This window comes from Thalassophryne amazonica, chromosome 13, assembly GCF_902500255.1.
Source record: "Thalassophryne amazonica chromosome 13, fThaAma1.1, whole genome shotgun sequence".
Lineage (NCBI taxonomy): Eukaryota > Metazoa > Chordata > Actinopteri > Batrachoidiformes > Batrachoididae > Thalassophryne > Thalassophryne amazonica.
Genome location: NC_047115.1, coordinates 46,409,450 through 46,431,710, shown reverse-complemented (window position 1 = coordinate 46,431,710; position 22,261 = coordinate 46,409,450). Strand labels below are relative to the sequence as shown.

The following is a 22,261-nucleotide window of genomic DNA, read 5'->3' as shown; positions in this document are numbered from 1 at the left end:
TTCTGAGAGCAAATATGCATCATTTGGGAAGAAGCGGGTCAATTTAAAGTTTCCAGTTCACCTAACATGCATGTCTTTGGAAGAGGAAGGAAGCTGGTGCACCTGGAGGGAACCCATGTGAAGATTGTGAGAACATACAAACTCCACATAGAAAGGGTGCACTGCAGAAACTTGTAAAATATGATGGGAGAGGAAGGAGTGAAAACGTAAAAGTGATAAATCATAGCCTTTGTGGTCTGTTATTTAGCAGGTGCGCATCAGGCTATGGGGATGGTTTGCAGCCCCACAGAGGGCTGTGATCTAAAGCTGTTTGGTTCGTCTCACCCAGGGATATGTGTGAAACTTAACAAAATGCTGCTTGCTGCCTTCATTGTAATATGGTGTTAATAATCACCTGCCTTGAATTACAGCCTGCCTCTTTTAGGTCCCTTGTATTAGCACAGGTTGAAAAAATAAATGCCCAGTCTTTTAATCACGGAAATACGGTGGCCGCTGCTTTCCTGGAAATGGAAGACCACAGTGGATACAGCCAGTTCCACATTGGTAATTGGCACAAGTTTAGCGCCAGATGCCCTTCCTGGTGCAACACCAGTTTCACCTGGAGAAACACACACAGCCGCTGGTGTTCTGAAGAGGTCTCCCATCCAGGTACTAATCAGATGCTGCACTGCTTAGTTTCTGAGATCTAACAGGATCAGGCTTACACAGAGCAGACCAGCTGCTATTGCACACTTTCTGTAAATCCTAGAAACTTCATTTCACTTCTCAAATATCACTGTCTTTGTCTGCTATATGATATACAGTGGTCCCTCACTATAACGCGGTTCACCTTTCCCGGCCTCGCAGTTTCGCAGATTTTTTAGTCCAATTTTGCATGTTTTTTTTTTTTTAACAGCGCATTGTGTTCTGCGTCCTCATCAAGCAGGCCGGTCACGGCACCGCAAAGGGAGAGTACGCGCATTGTGTTCCACGTGTCTGTTTATAAGAATCTTCTCGCCCAGAAGAAAAAAGAGCACCAACAACTACCCATAACTCTGTTCTTCACTCGGAAAAAGACACCTGCACCGAGGTGTCACTAAGTGGAAAAAGGCGCGACAGCGTCGCGGCGCCAGGACGAAGAGGCGCGATCAGAGGAACTGTGAAATACTGGTCAGTCACTATTAATAATTTCTTATGTGTCCAACCTCGTAGGTTGATCGTTAAAATTAAATTCGTTAGTTCTAAAAGCCATCATAATTATTTATAGGAAAACTTCTATTTTTATTTTTCAAATAAAATGTTTGGGCCTGAAAACAGGTTGGTCTTATTTTTCTACTAAGGTTTGAACTTTGAGAGTGTTTACCCACGAGAGAAAAGTGAGAAAATGTTAATGCCTGTTTGAGAAAAGTGTGTAGTGAGGGGTTTTACAGCCTTAAAATGTCTAATAATTGTAAAAAAATAACGCTGACTACTTTGCGGATTTCGATAAATGAGGGACCACTGTATTTCACTGAAATTGCTGATCCAAACAACCAATGATTTATAAAGGAAACTCATGGAAATCATCAGGGGTGCCCAAACCTTTACATATAAGTGTGTGTGTGTTAGGGATACACAGATCCACAATTTTTCACTTCAGAGTTGATCCTGATACCTGAATTTGGATATCTGCTGATACCGATGCTATTCCGATACCAGAGCTCTGTTTGCTTTAATATTATTATCATTATTGTTGATTTTTTATGTTAGGCATTTCTTAAAACAAGACCTGACAGTTCAACTACAATTTGCCAGAAAGTGTATCTAAGATGCAACCCTAGATTTGATGTTTTGGTGAAAGAATTAAGTACTTTTATTTTTATAGACTTTTATAGACTTAAAGAGAAAAGACAGTACTCTGGCTCTCTGTCTCTCCTCCTCAGTTTTTAATTTCAGTGGCGTGACATTTGTTTACATTGTCAAAGCAAGTGTTAGGAGTAAAAATTAAGTCCTCTCTCTCATTCTCTCTCGCTCTTTCACTCACTGTTTTCCTGCTGAGCAAACTTGGAACCTTTTGGAAACGCGATGCCTTTCAACTGTAATATAAACCGTAAATTTTTAAATGTGTCATCAGCGACGCTCACGCAGCAAACTCTGGATTAATGCTGAAGGATTTTGATGGAGGTTTTTTCCCCTTTCAGTGGACATAATCTCTGTTTGGCTGTCCTCCTCAGCTGCCCTCTGAGCTGGCTTTTTATAGCATTTCACAGCCTTGGGATGTTGAAACAACTGGCTTTTCAACACACACTTTCAGCAACAATTAAGTTCATTTTATGGAAAATCCGTGCTCAACAAACAGATAATTTGAACCCGAGAGCTGGTTGGAAATTTGCTGCTACTCGTGGCTTATGCCGCGTTCACACCGGGCGTGACCAGACACCACAAATTTGCGGGGGTCACGTGGCGACGGACGCGCCACCATTGCCCGGTGTGTCGCTCTGCTTTCGCTGCAAAAATTTGCCCCAGTGCATCATCAAATAGGAGGAGCTTCCATTCCGATCGCCGGCTCCGGTTGTTAGTCAAGTTAACATGACAAACTTTGATCACACGGAGCGAGTTGTTGTACAAAGCTCCCAATTCGGGGAGTATCATCATTTGCTGCAGAAGCTGCGTCTGGATGATGGCCGCTTTCAGCGGTCCTTCTGCCTCTGCAGGACCCAGTTTGAGGACCTCCTGTCCCGTTCACGCGCACACATGTAAACAATTAAAAAAAAAAAAAAAAAAAAAACTCTGCTGCTTGCTGCGGGGCTGCTGCTCACTCTTCCCCCCAAAACTCTGTCATAATTGTGTTTAGAAACCAGTCACCATTTGTTTTATTATACATCTGTCTAGTTAATAAGTAAAATAATCTCCACGGACGATTTGCGCGTGCGCACGTAAAAAAAAAGAAAAAAAACAAAAACTCCGCTCCCGCTGCTGTGGGCCTACTGCTTGCTCCAAAAACTCTGTCATAATTGTGAAACAAAAGACAAAAGAGACATAAGTCCTGCTCACAGGCTGGCTACCAGAGACAGGACATGTTCACATCTTCAGTCAAACTCCAGACATCTCCATGTCACTACATATTCATTCCCTGATTGGTCATCGTGGCGCGACAAGACGAAAAAGTTCAGATTTTTCAACTCGGGGAGGAGGGCGACGTGACGCGATGCAATATCGTGCCACAAATGCGTCAATCGCTTCACTCGCGTCGCTTCATTTGTGTCCATCACGTCGCGCTGCGTGACTTGGCGCCAAAACGCGTCTTTACATAGGGATTACATGGCAACCTGTCACTGCTGTTGCTCGCGTCGCACCCGGTGTGAACGCGGCATTAGAATACTGCAAAAGAGAGCTCTCTCAAACTGCTCGGCTTCAGAAACCTCCCCTCCTCACTGTCGGTAGCAAACAAAGCAGAGAGCGTGCAGCAGCAGTTGAGAGGTTTCACAGTGGCTCCTCTCCGGTATCGGAAAATGTTGAAGGTTGTATCAGTCTTTTCCGATACTTAAATTGCGTTTGTAGCGGAAGCCGATACAGATATTGGATCGGATTGGTCACATCCTTAATAAATATATATATTTCCATATCTCTAAAATAACTATTCATCTGCCACAGCCAGGTCAAACATGGGTGTCCCCTTAGCCTTGTCCAGCTACTTAGGTTGTCAGCACTCAGTGACCTGAGTGTTGGATTGTGCACAGAGAAATGGGCCACAAGACCAAATGTCAAAGCTGACGCTCCCTCACAATGCAAGTGATATTCCTCAATCAGTAACTTAAGTCCATTCCTGTTACTGCCAGGGTCTTCAAATTCACAGGGAGCATTCTTGGGACACAAACCTTGGGCGAGTTCAAAGATGGCTAACCTTGACCTAAGGGGTCAAGAGGCCACATTTTTTCTGCACACTCTTTCTTTGATTACATGCTCATATGGCTGAGGGTACTTTAGCATTGTGTTCTATTTTTATATCCTTTAAATGTTGGGATTTTTTTTTATAAAAAAAAAAAACGTTTTATGATCGTATTTGACTGCAAGGTTGAAAGTTACTGATTGAATTTATGGTTATGAGTTCCTGGTAAATTAATCAAAACATAATCGATTACTCAAATGCATCAATAGACAAATAAAAAAAAAAATGTTCGCTAAATCAATTATAAAGTAGTTGCAGCCCTGATATATAATGCTGCAACATGCAAATATAATGAAAACATAACATATTTACGTTAACCACTGAACATTAAATATACAAAAAAAAAGTTGTTCTAGTAATGACCTTTAGAACTTGTGAATTTTTTTTGGGTTGAACCATCATGGATTTGCAAGAACATGTTATTCATTATTTCCCTTTTTTTGGAAAGCATACATCAGAATGTACAGCTGCAAAGTAATCCATTTTTGTTATTTGGGAAGGTCTGTTTTTCTCTGTAATATGATGCCTTTAATAAAATTGACAGAATACTCTAAAACTTTAAACATTTTTATAAATATTTTACATTTGGTCTTTTAATGACATACCAATAAAATATTTAAAACCACATTTACAAAACAGTGAGGTGCTTAACACTTTGGTGTCATACTGTTTTGTGTGCGTGTATTTGACAAGTGTCATGTATATTTAACAGCTGGGTTCTGGAGAACGACACAGCAGCCATACACCCCCATTTCACAGTGATGGCACGTCTTCTCAAAGTGACAGGGAGGTAAGAACATTGTCAACTCATGATAGCTGTAAGACACGCTTATGATCTGTAGGTACTTACTAGACTGCAGTCATATCATGTTTTCTCTCCACCTGTGTTGTAATTTTTAGTGTTATGTCTCTCATAATAATCTTATGACTGCTGCCTCTTTTATTGTTGTGCCGTTTCATAAATGTTTGATCAAAAAGCGTTCCAAACTGCTGAATCTTTGACAACCTTTGCTTTACTCATACTCACTGTCAATTTTAAATTTAGAATAATGTTTGGTTTGGTTGGTTCCAAAGTGTGGTTTTTGTTCTGTTGATTATTCTTAAGGTCTCATAGATGATGGGTGGTGAAAATATCCAGCCAAATTGGCAAAAATTGTGTTAACACAAAGCCTTCACTCGGCATTATGATTTCAGCACACTGATGTGTTTCTATTGTGATAATTTCTTTCATTTAGCTGTGTAAGTTATCTGCTGCCGTTTTACAAAGATAAATTGCAGTCTGGGTCTTCATGCTTTTTGATTGTTACCTTGGAGAACATCTTATCTACCAATATATTACAGGGTTTTTTTTATCGTTAAAGCTTTATATGTATTGAATCGTGGTGTGTAACATGTGAATAGCAATACAATAGCTTTGTCTTATTATAGCCATCCAAAACCAGATTCCCAAATGAGAAGCTTGAAGAAGGGCATGTTTTTAATGGAGAGCAGACCACATTTCAGCGTGTGAATGAATTATTCAGGTGTCCTCCTTTCACTGTTTTGTTATTCTCCATTGAACTGTTGCAGTGCCCCACCGTCTCAGTGAGCTCTGTGGAAATAGGCAAGTTTTCAAGGCAAGACTTTCTGTCAGACTTTTTAAGAGAGACATTGGTAATGTATAAATGTCCAAAGCTAGAGAGTTTGGTTAGGCTGTGTCCAGTTGTCAAGAGATATTTTACAGATTTTATTTTGTTTAAAAGAAAGAAAATAAGAAAAAAGAGTAACTTCTCTGTCATCACTAGGGGTTGGGTATCGAAAATGTTTAAGAATCGGTAAGAAATGGTTCGATCGACATCAATAGCAGTTTTCCTTAACGATTCCCTTATTGGTACTTCAGTTGACATTACGCCACAATGACCTTTATTTTTGAGGGTTTTTTTTTATTATCGGGAAATCATTTTTCTACGTTGATTGCAGACCCACTGCAGATCAGGTCTGCTTGAAGCTTAAACCAACGAAGCAGTGCTTCGATTCGCTGCTTCGTTGGTTCTCTGCTTCGCTTTTTTTCCATATGTAGCAGGTCCGCAATTTCTTCATTAACCCCTCTCAAAGCCATTTAAATTGTCAATCGTAAGTCACCAATTGTGCCGATTAAAGTGGAACTCTTGTCTTGTTGCGAGTGTTACGTGCCACAGTCTAGGGCACTGGCAATGCAGCTGACAGACACAAAAAAAAAAAGAAAAGAAGGCGCGAGTGGAAGGTGCTCCAAAAAAGGTATAACACTTTATTATGAATGAAATATAACAAAAGAAAATAAAATACGACAAAAGATTAAAAACAGGCTGCAGCAAAAGAAACCCAGAGGCTCCGAGACATGTGGCACGCTGGACTTTTATACTCCCAGGTGGGCATCAGCTGGCAGGTGCTGCTGATCAGCTGGGCAGATCTGAGACGTGGAGGCAAGGCAAAACCAACATACGTAACACCTCCCCCCATAAAAGCCGAGCCTACACTCTCCAAAGTAAAAGTTACCATAACACCCGGTCTTAAGGCCTCAACCATGCCAAAAGGATATAGATGCCCACCACCTCTCACAACAAAGTGGTGATGGTGGTCTTCAGTCTCGTGATAGAGCATCAGCTACGATGTTATCCTTCCCCTTCTTGTGTACGATGCGCAGGTTGTAGCTCTGAGCCAGGAGGGCCCACCGCATCAGCCGTTGGTTCTGATTGTACATCTGGGCTACAAAAACAAGAGGGTTGTGGTCTGTTGACACAGAAACCGGAACATTAGTAGAACCAACATACACATTAAAATGCTGAGACTGCATTAACTTTCCGAAAATCCGTACAAAAGCGTGGGGTCCCATCAGACTTTGGAGCAAGGAGGCAGGGGGAACTCCAAGGGCAACGACTGGGCTTTGCAAGGCCATTGTCCAAAAGATATTGGACCTCCTTCTTTATGGCCTCACGTTTCATCAGAGGGCAACAATATGCATGCTGTTTGATAGGAGCAGTGGAACCAACATCTATGTCATGCTCAAGTACAGTAGTGTGAGAAGGAATGTTACCAAATAAAGAAGGGTAAGACTGTAACAGAGCCAAGATATCACAAAACTGATCCTCACTGAAATATGACTGATTGACACCTATATTGGACATAAACTCAGAGTTGGACAGCCGACCACATTGCTGGGCCACACTAGGCTCTTCCAAGTCTCCCTCAAATGGCACATCTGAGAGCATAGGAGAAAGACAAGGCACAGCCAATAAGGACGGCGCTGGTTTTTCATCCCGCACAAAAATAGGCTTTAACATGTTTACATGACATAGGCGGGTTTTTCTCCTCCTCTCAGGAGTAAGAACGAGATAATTCCTATCTGATACCCTTCTGTCAATGACATAAGGACTTGCAAAATGAACTGACAGAGCAGGACCAGATGTAGGAAGCAGCACCAACACTTTATCACTGGGCTGGAAATGTTGAACCACAGCCTTTTTATCAAAACGCTCCTTCATGTCGTCTTGGGAAGAAGAAAGAGCTTCTTTAGCTAGTTTAGCGGCCCGCTGTAACCGTTCCTTAGTCCTAAAGACAAATTCTGACACATCCCCCTTTGGTATTTTCCCAGACAAAAATTTTTCCTTGAGCGTTTTCAAGGGGCCACGAAGGTTATGACCGAACACAAGCTCGGCTGGACTAAAACTAGTGGATTCTTGAGTGGCATCCCTAATAGCAAACCACATAAAGGGAAGGCTCTCATCCCAATCTTTGCCAGTCTCAAAACAAAACTTGCTCAACATAGACTTGAGAGTTTGGTGCCATCTTTCTAATGCACCTTGTGACTCTGGATGATAAGCACTGGACACGGAGTGAGTTACACCAAATGATTGTAAGGTCTCCCCAAATGCTCGAGTCAAAAAGTTTGTTCCTTGGTCAGTCTGAACAATCTTTGGGAGACCAAATGTAGTAAAAAATTTAATAAGTGCTTTTATGATAGAGGAAGCAGTGATTCTTCATAGAGGAACAGCTTCAGGAAAACGAGTGGTAACACACATCATAGTCAACAGAAATTGGTTACAAGATCCACAACTACATGCTCAAAAGGCTCACCAACAGCAGGCACAGGGCGAAGTGGTGCCGGCGGTACCACCTGGTTTGGTTTTCCCACAATCTGTCAGGTGCTACAGGATTTACAAAAAACGAGCCACATCAGTTTTCAGACCGGGCCAAAAGAAATGCTGTAGAACACGATTATAAGTTTTAGTCACACCAAGATGACCAGACCACCAATGTTCATGGGCTAGAGATAGCACATGAGGTCGATAACATTTAGGGACCACAATCTGGAACACCACACACCAACCATTGGAATCATCACTGGTCTCTGACCAAGGAACCCACTTGCGCATCAACACTCCCTGGTCCAGGAAATAGTGGTTGTTATCCGTTGGGCTCTCTAAAACAGAAAAACATTTCATTAAAGTACACTCAACAAAAATATAAACGCAACACTTTTGGTTTTGCTCCCATTTTGTATGAGATGAACTCAAAGATCTAAAACTTTTTCCACATACACAATATCACCATTTCCCTCAAATATTGTTCACAAACCAGTCTAAATCTGTGATAGTGAGCACTTCTCCTTTGCTGAGATAATCAATCCCACCTCACAGGTGTGCCATATCAAGATGCTGATTAGACACCATGATTAGTGCACAGGTGTGCCTTAGACTGCCCACAACAAAAGGCCACTCTGAAAGGTGCAGTTTTGTTTTATTGGGGGGGGATACCAGTTGGTATCTGGTGTGACCATTTGCCTCATGCAGTGCAACACATCTCCTTCGCATAGAGTTGATCAGGTTGTCAATTGTGGCCTGTGGAATGTTGGTCCACTCCTCTTCAATGGCTGTGCGAAGTTGCTGGATATTGGCAGGAACTGGTACACGCTGTCGTATACGCCGGTCCAGAGCATCCCAAACATGCTCAATGGGTGACATGTCCGGTGAGTATGCCGGCCATGCAAGAATTGGGACATTTCAGCTTCCAAGAATTGTGTACAGATCCTTGCAACATGGGGCCGTGCATTATCCTGCTGCAACATGAGGTGATGTTCTTGGATGTATGGCACAACAATGGGCCTCAGGATCTCGTCACGGTATCTCTGTGCATTCAAAATGCCATCAATAAAATGCACCTGTGTTCTTCGTCCATAACAGACGCCTGCCCATACCATAACCCCACCGCCACCATGGGCCACTGGATCCACAACATTGACATCAGAAAACCGCTCACCCACACGACGCCACACACACTGTCTGCCATCTGCCCTGAACAGTGTGAACCGGGATTCATCCGTGACGAGAACACCTCTCCAACATGCCAAACGCCAGCGAATGTGAGCATTTGCCCACTCAAGTCGGTTACGACGACGAACTGGAGTCAGGTCGAGACCCCGATGAGGACGATGAGCATGCAGATGAGCTTCCCTGAGATGGTTTCTGACAGTTTGTGCAGAAATTCTTTGGTTATGCAAACCGATTGTTTCAGCAGCTGTCTGAGTGGCTGGTCTCAGACGATCTTGGAGGTGAACATGCTGGATGTGGAGGTCCTGGGCTGGTGTGGTTACACGTGGTCTGCGGTTGTGAGGCTGTTTGGATGTACTGCCAAATTCTCTGAAACGCCTTTGGAGACTGCTTATGGTAGAGAAATGAACATTCAATACACGAGCAACAGTTCTGGTTGACATTCCTGCTGTCAGCATGCCAATTGCATGCTCCCTCAAATCTTGCGACATCTGTGGCATTGTGCTGTGTGATAAAACTGCACCTTTCAGAGTGGCCTTTTATTGCGGGCAGTCTAAGGCACACCTGTGCACTAATCATGGTGTCTAATCAGCATCTTGATATGGCACACCTGTGAGGTGGGATGGATTATCTCAGCAAAGGAGAAGTGCTCACTATCACAGATTTAGACTGGTTTGTGAACAATATTTGAGGGAAGTGGTGATATTGTGTATGTGGAAAAAGTTTTAGATCTTTGAGTTCATCTCATACAAAATGGGAGCAAAACCAAAAGTGTTGCACTTATTTTTGTTGAGTGTAGAATCAACTTTTTGAGCTTCAATAAGAGCTTCCCGTGTTAGTGGAGGAGACATAAGCGAGCCTGTCCAGAACTCCCCGATGTCCACATTACTCTTCGTGTCCTTCTCATCTCGGCCAGAAGATGGCACACCATCCCCATACAAAACAGGGGCGAGCACAGAGTCACCTAAATCAGCATCACCTTCCGGTGTTCTCTTTGCCTGGGCTCGTGTCAAGACACATGCTGGAAACACACCAGGGTGATTTGTGGCCAACTCATCGTTTTCAGATCCTGGAATAGGCTGGCTGACAGCTTCAGGAACCGGGTAGACTTTTCCACCTGCATTGTCATTTCCCATGATAAAATCTACTCCCTCAATGAGAAATTGGTCACGAACAGCCACCGAAAATACGCCACTAACCAACTTAGACTCAAGACGGACATTATGCAGTGGAGCCGGGACGTAAGTTAAACCAATGCCCTTAACAACAATGCTTGAGTGACAGTCAGTATTTGAGCCGAGAGGCAACACCCCAGAAAGGATAAAAGACTGAGACCCACCGTGTCCCGCAAGACCTTAACAGGGCGATTCGCCTCTCCTGGTACCGAAACAAACGCCTCAAAAATAAAAGGCTTAAAACACTCATCAGGAGTAACAATTGGCGTGCAAATAGACCGAATTACAGCCGGAAGCACAGTTTCAGTTAAACCCACACCTTTAGGTTTTGGCACAAATTGTTGCTTCCGTTTTAGGACATCACAATCAGCCACAAGGTGACCAATTTTATGGCAATAAAAACACTGCCTTTGCTTTTCAGGCCTGGCACTGACCGAAAAATTAGTCTGCGGTGGCTTGTCAACTGGTTTAGAAACAGAATCGCGTGTAAAAGTTGCCTTGTGCGTAAGCACAAACTCATTTGCCAAAACCGCAGCCTGCTGGAGTGTAGTTACTTTCTGTTCACTGAGATAAACAATAATTCGCTCAGGCAGAGAGTTCTTAAAGTCTTCAATCAAAGCAACTCACACAATAACACATAAGTGGACACCTTACTGGCGGAACACCACCTGTCAAATAACAAGCTCTTTTCACGGGCAAAATCCACAAAACTTTGGGTGGTAGAAGATTTCCTTAGCCCCCTAAAACGCTGTCGGTACGCCTCTGGGACCAACTCGTATGCGTGAAGAATAGCGCCCTTCAGTTTATCATAATTTAGGCTATCTGACACAGACAATGACGCACACGCCTCTAACGCTTTACCGCTCAGTTTACATTGCAGTAAAATATCCCACACATCCCGCGGCCAGTGTAATGTGATCGCAATGCGCTCAAAAGCCCCAAAATACGACTCCACTTCACTGTCGCAGAAAACTGGAACGAACTGAATGTTTTTAGTGACATCAAACGCATCACGCGGATTGACCGTGGGAGGTTCCATAACCAAACCCCGAACCTGCAGCTCCAGCTGCCGCATTTTAAAAACTGACTCTGCTTCCAACTTTCTCAACTCCACTTCTCTAGTGGTGGCAGCCTCTACCGCAATGTGCTTTAACTCCAGTTCACGTCTGAGCTGAAACTCTCATTCTTTTTCCTCTTTCATTTTTAAGACGCGCCATGCGCACATCCACCCGCACATCACGAGCAGAAGTGTCCGCACCAACTCTCCCAGGAGAAAGGCTAAACTTGTCCTTCACCTCAGACACACCCGCGCCTGAGCTCACCTGCGGCAGCGGTGCGCTCTCTTGACCGAGATGCACCGGGGACGCCACTGCTCCCCCCGCAGTCACTTCAACACCCACGGGTTCATCACCCTCCGACAAAACAAAAACGCCTCTGCTCACCAACACAGGCAGCACAGCTTCCCTCACCTCACTCACACGCAAACCAGAGGAGACGGGAACGTCATATGGCTGGGCGATTTCAAGAAAATCACACTTTCTACAGGAGTTAAACACAGAAATTGACGGTTGTGCCACAAACTCCTCCAAGTTAAACGTAGCCATCACTCATCAAACCGTCTCCAAACAAGCCACAGCTAATCACCACACAGCTGATCCCACTCACAGCTGATTACGCACACAGCCGACTCACAAAACGCTGCGCACAAAGCCACGGAGTCATCCAATCACGCCAATTACGCGCACCCGCGCTCCACTCACACAGGGCCACAAAAGACAAAAACAGCACACTATAACCACTCAGCATCCCACACAATTATAAAAGAATCCCCAAAAAAAAGAGAAAAAAAAAAAACCTAGTCTATCTTCTGGAGCTTGCCGGGCTCGAGGCCACTGTGAAGCCCCCCCAGTGAATACACACCGCCCAGGATTCGCCCCGAAAATAACAAACTAAAACAAAAAACGGGCGCCCGATGGAATGGTGAACAAAAATCCACCAAGCTGGACACCCCCCTAATCTAAACTGGGATTCACAAAAAAAAAAAGCCACAAAAGCACAAAAACGCGCGCACACACACACACACAGACAAAAAAAAATGCCGTACAAACCAGCCCCCGATCCGATCCAACCTGACGGCAATGTCAGACGAGCCCCCAAATCTGTTATGTGCCACAGTCTAGGGCACTGGCAACGCAGCTGACAGACACAAAAAAAAAAAAGAAAAGAAGGCGCGAGTGGAAGGTGCTCCAAAAAAGGTATAACAGTTTATTATGAATGAAATATAACAAAAGAAAATAAAATACGACAAAAGATTAAAAACAGGCTGCAGCAAAAGAAACCCAGACGCTCCGAGACATGTGGCACATTGGACTTTTATACTCCTAGGTGGGCATCAGCTGGCAGGTGCTGCTGATCAGCTGGGCGGATCTGAGACGTGGAGGAAAGGCAAAACCAACATACGTAACAGCGAGCAAGAAACGGGAATTGTCCTTCCATTCCTGTTTTGTGGGTTTAAGTGCACAGCTCCAAACTCTAAAGTTGGATAGCGTTCGCTCAGAATTAATAACTTCAAAGTAAATCGCCAGCTTAAATCAAAATCTCACCTCCTTCTAAGCGTTGTAATACAGACAACAAATTGCAACCAATCAAGCAGTTTTGTTTTTCTCCCAAAATGAGTTCTTTATAAAATACATCCTGACGTGCAGTGTAACCGGCTGCAAGAGCTCAGCTCAGAGGCTGTGGAGTTACATTTGTGCCATTAATATCTGAAAGGAAATGCTTTTGACAAAAACTACAGATTTTGTTTATTTCTATTTCTGTCCAGAGATCAAGGATCCATCATGCACATATTTTATTTATGTGACCAATTTCATATTTATTTACTTTAAGACTCCTTGAAATGTTGTTGACAGAGAAAACCTGTAAAGCCTAGTTTTTTTTACACAGAAAATTCACAGGAGGTGTTGATAAGGGAATCGATAAAGAATCTGATCGATAAGCAGGATTGATAATGACATCGATATCAATAAAATCTTATCGATACCCATCCCTAATCATCACTCACTTTCAATGAGTTTACTAAATTTAAACACTTCGAACCCTAATCTTGAATAGTGACGTACCTGGTCATCACTCTCATGTGCCCTGATGGAAGCATAGTCCCTGTCTTGTTCTTCGGTATCCATGTGACCTCAGTTTAGAAGCTTATGACATGACGTCTCTTTTTTCCAACTCACAAATGAACACTTTGACATCTCTGGAAGTATGAATCCCTGTAAGCCAAAACCCATCCCTTTTTGATAGCACATAACTCATGACTACATACAGAGTTGTCAAACTGTTATTCATAACGTTACTGTTGTTTCACTTTTCCTACTTTTCATCTTTTTTTGTTCTCTCTTCACACATTCTGTCTCACCATCTCCATCTCTGTCGGCCAGCCACTTCTCAACAGCCTGACGAGACGCTCCCTTCAGCACTATTTCACACTCATGGTGTTTGTTTTCTCATTGCTCTCTGTGTTCCTCTCCTTTCCCCACCTTTCATCCTGTTATTGCACTGACGGGGTCAGATGCTGGCCGGGATGATAGCAGAGCCCGCTTTTCTCTCTGAGTATACTATCTTTGCTCTGGACCATTCAAAACGACCCAAATCAGCCCAGGTAGCCAGTGTGGTGAGTTTGGCCTCACTTCCAGCCTCCTCCTTTTTATCTTCCTGCTCCTCCTCCTGCTCCCTTCTTCCTCTCGTCTACTTTGGGAAATCGGTAGAGGACTGACGCCCATGTAGGGACTGCTTGTTCCCTGCTGTTTCCCGTTTTGGTTGACGTTAGCAACAAGAAGGCATCTCATAGCTAGGTGGCCCTGCATCTAATGAAGTGATGGTGAATATTTTTGAATAGATGCTTGTGTCCTTTCTGCTATGTTCTGGTTTGTTTGTGCTACCTTTTAGTTGTTACAGTTTGTTGCCAAATTAAATATCACTCCCTTTTGTCTATAGGTATCCTTTAGCTTCTAGTTGCTTGCCTTAGAGACTCATACCAAATGTCCCTTTGTGTTGCCTTATTGCCTTAGGCATTTTTCCACTTCAAATTAATTTGGAAAATGTTGTCTTCCATTTTACAAGATATTGGCAAACTTTATCACTAATAAAAATGTTGCACTACTTGTAGGTCTTCCGATTAACGAAATGGACATACACATGTAAATGCCATTTTGAAGCTCAAACAAATGACACCTGAAACACTTCACATCTGAAATTCTAATTTGTCATATATAATGTGAACGTTTCATTTGTCCAAAAATTCCTCCTCATACAACAGTGGGTGGACATCAGTCACTTTAGTTGCTAAACATTTATTAGGTGTAACGACTAATTTTTAAAGGCATGTTTGAAATGAGTGGTCCTGTAATGAGTTTTATATCTATGTTACATTTTATCAATATATACTAACTTAAAAACCTCCACCACAGTTAACAAACTGACCTGGAAACTTTACCCAATATAACATCTGGATTTTGTCATTAGCTGGCAACATTGGTCCTTATTATGATCGGTCCTATTATTCTCATAGTTCTGTGGTCCTCCTACCTCATATCCAAATGTCATCAACACAATCTTCTATGCTTGGTAGAAGCTCATCAAATATCATTTATCTTGCTTAGTCTACTGTTCGTACTGAAAGTGTCAGATTGCTCACTTAGAAATCACTCTGGTGTATAAATATAACTTTTTGTTTCCTATCAAAGCATCTTCAACTCATACAATACTACACAATAATTGTGTTAACATTTTGTTTTAGAGGTCAGAAATGTCTGTGTCAGCAGTTTCTGGCACTTCACCAAAGCTGTTCTCCCGGTATCTTGTTTTGTAAGTTCAGTGTGTGTGTGTTAAATAAAAAACACTTGGGATAAATAATTTTCAGTTGTAATTGTTATGCAGCGCTTAGGGCCTGTAGTATGTAATTAAAAAATGGCTAATTTTATTTTTCCCTTCATATTTTAGCATTAACTTATACATTGAGAAGCAAACTTGTTTCAGATAATGTCCAACAATGATGTTCAGAATTATGGTAAATAATAGTATTTTATCTTGTTGCTTTAAAAAGTTGCAAAAGAAGTTACAAAAAAGGTAGCCAAAACTGTCGGCACTGGAATGTTTACAAGGCTTAGGGTGTTACAGTCCTGACATTTTTAAAATGTCACATCTGAATGTATGCTTTTTTTTTTTTCTTCTTTGATTCTCTTCATTCATACTACATCTCACCACTACTCCTGAAAGAAGACAGAAAGCATAGGTTGTACAAGAATAATAATCATGATTGTAAAGTGTGTTACACAATTTTGGCACTTTTTTGTTATAACTTTATAGCATTGAGATAATACACTGTTATTTACCATAATTCTGGACCCCATTATTGGAATTGAATTGCCATAACACAGAATTGGAGGTCTTCAATTCTTTCTTTGTTTAATTTATGTCAACCTCAAGATTTCAAAGTTTTAACTTACAACAAAAATATAAACGCAACACTTTTGGTTTTGCTCCCATTTTGTATGAGATGAACTCAAAGATCTAAAACTTTTTCCACATACACAATATCACCATTTCCCTCAAATAATGTTCACAAACCAGTCTAAATCTGTGATAGTGAGCACTTCTCCTTTGCTGAGATAATCCATCCCACCTCACAGGTGTGCCATATCAAGATGCTGATTAGACACCATGATTAGTGCACAGGTGTGCCTTAGACTGCCCACAATAAAAGGCCACTCTGAAAGGTGCAGTTTTATCACACAGCACAATGCCACAGATGTCGCAAGATTTGAGGGAGCATGCAATTGGCATGCTGACAGCAGGAATGTCAACCAGAGCTGTTGCTCGTGTATTGAATGTTCATTTCTCTACCATAAGCCATCTCCAAAGGTGTTTCAGAGAATTTGGCAGTACATCCAACCAGCCTCACAACCGCAGACCACGTGTAACCACACCAGCCCAGGACCTCCACATCCAGCATGTTCACCTCCAAGATCGTCTGAGACCAGCCACTCGGACAGCTGCTGAAACAATCGGTTTGCATAACCAAAGAATTTCTGCACAAACTGTCAGAAACCGTCTCAGGGAAGCTCATCTGCATGCTCGTCATCCTCATCGGGGTGTCGACCTGACTCCAGTTCGTCGTCGTAACCGACTTGAGTGGGCAAATGCTCACACTCGCTGGTGTTTGGCACGTTGGAGAGGTGTTCTCTTCACGGATGAATCCCGGTTCACACTGTCCAGGGCAGATGGCAGACAGCGTGTGTGGCATCGTGTGGGTGAGCGGTTTTCTGATGTCAATGTTGTGGATCGAGTGGCCCATGGTGGCAGTGGGGTTATGGTATGGGCAGGCGTCTGTTATGGACGAAGAACACAGGTGCATTTTATTGATGGCATTTTGAATACACAGAGATACCGTGACGAGATCCTGAGGCCTATTGTTGTACCATACATCCAAGAACATCACCTCATGTTGCAGCAGGATAATGCACGGCCCCATGTTGCAAGGATCTGTACACAATTCTTGGAAGCTGAAAATGTCCCAGTTCTTGCATGGCCGGCATACTCACCGGACATGTCACCCATTGAGCATGTTTGGGATGCTCTGGACCGGCATATACGACAGCGTGTACCAGTTCCTGCCAATATCCAGCAACTTCGCACACCCATTGAAGAGGAGTGGACCAACATTCCACAGGCCACAATTGACAACCTGATCAACTCTATGCGAAGGAGATGTGTTGCACTGCATGGGTCAAATGGTGGTCACACCAGATACTGACTGGTGTCCCCCCCAATAAAACAAAACTGCACCTTTCAGAGTGGGCTTTTATTGTGGACAGTCTAAGGCACACCTGTGCACTAATCATGGTGTCTAATCAGCATCTTGGTATGGCACACCTGTGAGGTGGGATGGATTATCTCAGCAAAGGAGAAGTGCTCACTATCACAGATTTAGACTGGTTTGTGAACAGTATTTGAGGGAAATGGTGATATTGTGTATGTGGAAAAAGTTTTAGATCTTTGAGTTCATCTCATACAAAATGGGAGCAAAACCAAAAGTGTTGCGTTTATATTTTTGTTGAGTGTATTTAGCAATAAAAACAGGATAAATTGCTTGTAGTTCATCACTATCTACAAGAATGGCCAAATAAATAATTTAGAGTAAAACACAAGACTAGTACGCCACACTGCCATGTTCCAACAATTCTTTGTGTATATCTTAATCAGTGTTAACATGTATTTTGGGACACTGTTTTACCTCTTTCTTGGCCAAAAGCCTACATCCACCAAATTTCATTGAAATGCATTTGTCTTTTTGACATCCTGTTAATAAACAAACACCGTGATTCTATAAACCTATTCAGATGTAAAGATGTCAAAAAGAATTCAAATGTTTCTCTGATATCGGCACACGACATGGATTTTAAAATTGGCTCTTAATTCATGTCTGTTATCAAACATGTGATCCTTGCTTGCATATGGCAAGTCTTTACATGCCTCAACTATAGACTGTGTATATATACTGGACAAAGTCTGCATGATGCCACCCAGAGATTTTCTATAGAGACCCGGAACAGCCAATTTGAAGCCCATGTCTGGGCGTCGCCATGTTGGCAGCAGCAGCATCGCTGATTTTGGCACATTTATGTCACAATGAACTCATTAATGCATAAAGTGGCAGCTCAGTGTGTGTTGAAAGAAGCCTGGACACGCCCCTCCCTTTGAGTCCAAACCAGCTAAGCTAACAGGCTAACCTCAGTTCAGGTGTTTATTAAATCATATTTTTGTGCACTGCGTGGCTGTTCTTCTAACAGTTTTGTTTTGCTGTGGAGATTAAAAGTTATGAGCCACTTGTTTTTCTCAGTAATTATGCATTAAGGGAACCCAATGGATCAGGTTACTGATAGCTGCTATAAACGTGCTCATGCCATTAGCATAAACCATTAAATTTCATTTCGCGCAAATATTGCTGTAAGGACGTCTTAGATGATCTGTTAATGATGTTTCACCACCAAATAAGCCATAGTATTCCAGGTGTTTGCAATAAAATGCCCAAACCAACAGATGCAGCCCTCCACTACAGCTAGCAGCCGCATCGAGTGAACACAGTGTTAATGACAGTGAGAGTTGTGTCTGTGCCCCAATTATATGTAACTTCTTAAAATGCCTTAAACTAAAAAGTTAGAAAAAAAAAAATCCCCCCGTACTGTTGTCATGGAGGGGGAAACTACCTATAGACCAAAACTATTTTTTATACCACACTGTCAACATGTTTATTTCTGCTCTAAAGCTGGAGATTTTAACATGGAGTTAAGTGGGAACCTGCTCACTTTTGGAGCCAACCTCAAACGGCTAGTCAAGGAAATGCACATTTTTCTTCTCCCGGTTGGGCTTCACCTGGACACATCGAAGCTTACTGCTTGGCCTCAATGTATTAGACTTTGAAATGAAACAAAATTAAAACGAGATTCTGTTTGAGCTCTTCAACCAAGTGTGAATGGACCGAAATATGGCATTTTCCCATTGCAAGAAATATATTATGTTTAGTAATGAAAAAACGCAACATTCTCTGGAAAGATAATATTACACTTGCCCTTCCTATATAGGAGGCTTCAACTTTCCCAGTAAGAGTTACTCTTGAAGAGACTGTGGAAATTGCAAAAGTCACTGCTAAACTATTGGATATGATTTGTACAAAAAAACAGAAAATAAATGGGGTTTTTTTTGTACAGTCATACAGAGGAAGGAGTAGCTTGGAAGTGGATAAGGAAGGAAAAAGATTTGCTTGCTCTGACTTTTGCTTCTAACAAGTCAACTAAACCACTAAGCTGCTGAAAGCTTGCTAACTTTAAGTATTACTGTGTGCTCATGTCATACAGCTAGGCACAACACAAGCAAGCATCTTTAACTGATATTCTTTCTCTCTTGTTTGAAATGTCTGTCTGTTCTGACCTCCTATATGTAAAATAGACTGTAGTTTTTGCCCTGTTTTTAATTTACTGTGTGTTAGAGATGCCTTCTTCTATGTATTTAACCCCTCTGTTCTTTCCAAGTTGCATGAGGGTACCCATTGCCCCTGCATTGCTCCCAGCAATACTAATATTGCTCTCTCCAGAGTAATCAGGGAGTGCCACACTGGGTGTGGATGACTAACTGGCCTAAACAAAGATCCATGGAATAATCCTTTCACTCATAATGTATTATTTTCCTACAGAGTGCATCTAAAGGGCCGGGGAGGTCTCCCAGAAGTAGCATCAATGGGGATGGCAGTTGTACTCCTCCAGTAAGTTACCTACATAGCCTTCAGTCAAAGTTTATAATGCCGTTTCTCATTACATGACATATTTAAAGTTTGTTCTTCACGGAATCTGTCAAACTGCCAACAGAGAGAGGAACCCCAGTCATTTGCCCAGAAACTACAACTAAAAGTTCCCTCAGTGGAGTCCTTAATCCGTGGTGGTACCAGCCGGGCAGAAAACCTGTTTCGTTCTCCCTCTAAAGAGAACCTGTTCCGAAGTTCATCACGTGACTCACTGACACATTTGGGAGAAAATGAGCCTTTGGGTTCCTCCACATATGATCCTCCATCTGATATTGAGAGCGAGGCCGAAGACACACCAGGAAATACAGAATCTCTTTCCAAAGATCAGTTGTTGCACCGCTTGCACAAGGTGGAGACTAGCTTGGGGAAATACAGAGGAAAGTACTCAGAGGTAACTTGCATTTAAGAGTTCATACCACATAGCTGCACTGTTAAGAAATTATAGTTACTACAGTGTGTCATCAATTATATTTATTCCTTTCAGTGTTAACCCCTAACCTGTTACTTGCCTCCATTTCACTACTGTGTAGCTGGTTACAGCATACCGGACAGTACAAAGGGATAAAGAAAAAACACAGGTAATTAACTGCCAATTTTTCTATTTTATAGTTCTCACAGTATTCTGTTTATATGTCTTGAACAAAATTGATTTGTTTTCATCCCCAGGTTATCCTTAGTCAGAGTCAAGATAAAGCTCTTCGAAGAATAGGGGAGCTGCGAGAGGTATGGTGATACTGCCAATCAGTGTTGGCAGTATCAACACTGATACTGTGTTGATACTGCCAGTATCAGTGTTGTTGTGCATCAAAACATTTTTGGCATTTGATTTCTTTTTACATAAATTTAAAGCGTGCAAGCGACAGTCCCAGTAACAAGAGAAAATATTTTGCATGGCAATTCCACCTTTTATGTTTGAGCTAGCACTGACATAGTGGTATTATAATTAAAGTTTATGTTAAGATGTGTTGAAGTTGAACTTCCAAAATGATGTCTAGGAGTTACAAATGGACCAGCAGGCTAAGAAACACCTACAGGAGGAGTTTGATGCTACTCTGGAGGAGAAAGACCAAATGATCACTGTTCTCAAGACACAGGTAAGAGCTTAACCATAAGAATGGGAATAGCTCTGATGCATCACATTTTATATATATATATATATATACACACACACAGTGGCTTGCAAACGTATTCAGCCCCTTGGTATTTCACGCATTTCAATTTTGTTTATGGCGTTTCAGATACAAAAAGTAAATCAGGCTTCTCAATAAAAAAAATTCTAAAATTATCTTCCTTAGACTCAAACTGAAAACAAATCTCTACAACTTGATATAAATTAATTAGTTTGTATTTCTTCATAACTGATGTAAATAAAGTCCAAGACATATTCAGTGAAATGTTCATGTATCCATCCCCTGACTTGTCTGAAGAAAACTGACAATAAAACTGATTATTTACAGGTATTATACCAAAGAGGCCCATTACTTATGCAACCCATCATCTTGGCTTTTATATTTTTAATTAATTTATGTCAAGTTGTAGAGATTTACTTTCAGTTTGAGTATAGGGAAGATAATTTTTGAAGTTTTTATATTGAGAAGCCTGATTTACTTGTTGTATTTGAAATGTCATAAATAAATGTGTGAAATACCAAGGGGCTGAATACTTTTGATATATAGATATATATATATAGATATATACACACACACAGTGCATCCGGAAAAAAATCACTTTTTCTACATTTTGTTATGTTACAACTTTATTCTAAAATGGATGAAATTCATTTTTTTCCTAAAAATTCTACACACAATACCCCATAATGACCAGGGATGCTGGTAAAGCGTTAGTTAGTAATGCCTTAGTCTAATCTTTTTTTTTTCTTTTTTTCAGTAACGAGTAATCTAATGCGTTAATACAGAGTCACCAAAAAAAAAAAAAAAAAAAAAATGAACCCATGAAAATTCTAATAATTCTTAAACTTCAGGCTGTCTATTCTCATTCCCCAAAGTTTCAGTTTTCTTGGTCGTTTTGCATAAAAGTCATGTTCTTTCAAAATTATGCTCCAAATGGTATGATTTGTTGGTGATATAGGCCTCCAGGCAATATGTCTTTTCCTTGGTTGACCAAGACATGTTGGGGAAGACTATTGTTCCAATCATCTTCCCCAACATGCCTTGGGAAAGAGGAGGGCACTGTGAGCTCAATGATGTAGACGAGCTTGAGCGAGGCTGATCACAGAACAAGGTCTGGTTGTGAGTGGGTAGATTTTCTCTCTCTCTCTTTCTCTGTCTCTCTCTCTTGCTCTCTGTCTCTGTGTGATTTTGTTTAATTATTTCCAGGTTGCCCTTATGAAGACACGACTTAAGGGTGTGTCTGATGGTGTGCTACCAAATGAAGGTGGGGTCGTTCAGTCAGAAGACACTGTGGACTCTACCTCAGCTCCACAAAGTCCCTCTAAAGAGCAACAACAGTCAGACATCCCTGAGGGTGAGCATTTACTGTACTTTCATCTTTCAGTAGATTCAGTTTTTAAGCCATA

General features: G+C 41.8%; 1 protein-coding gene across 2 annotated transcripts in view; it reads left to right on the top strand.

Annotated features, from left to right (window-relative positions):
* The window catches only part of golga4 (golgin A4), a 55,864-nt gene that overhangs the window by 1,725 nt on the left and 31,878 nt on the right, over window positions 1-22,261 (top strand). The window contains exons 2-9 of one of the 2 annotated variants that reach the window (XM_034185384.1): window positions 4,620-4,697; window positions 13,939-14,040; window positions 19,618-19,686; window positions 19,790-20,116; window positions 20,256-20,303; window positions 20,392-20,448; window positions 20,721-20,819; window positions 22,062-22,209. In XM_034185384.1, coding sequence (XP_034041275.1) covers window positions 4,620-4,697; window positions 13,939-14,040; window positions 19,618-19,686; window positions 19,790-20,116; window positions 20,256-20,303; window positions 20,392-20,448; window positions 20,721-20,819; window positions 22,062-22,209 — 928 coding nt within the window. The remainder of the gene's footprint in view (window positions 1-4,619; window positions 4,698-13,938; window positions 14,041-19,617; window positions 19,687-19,789; window positions 20,117-20,255; window positions 20,304-20,391; window positions 20,449-20,720; window positions 20,820-22,061; window positions 22,210-22,261) is intronic. The other variant, XM_034185385.1, reaches the window with a different exon arrangement.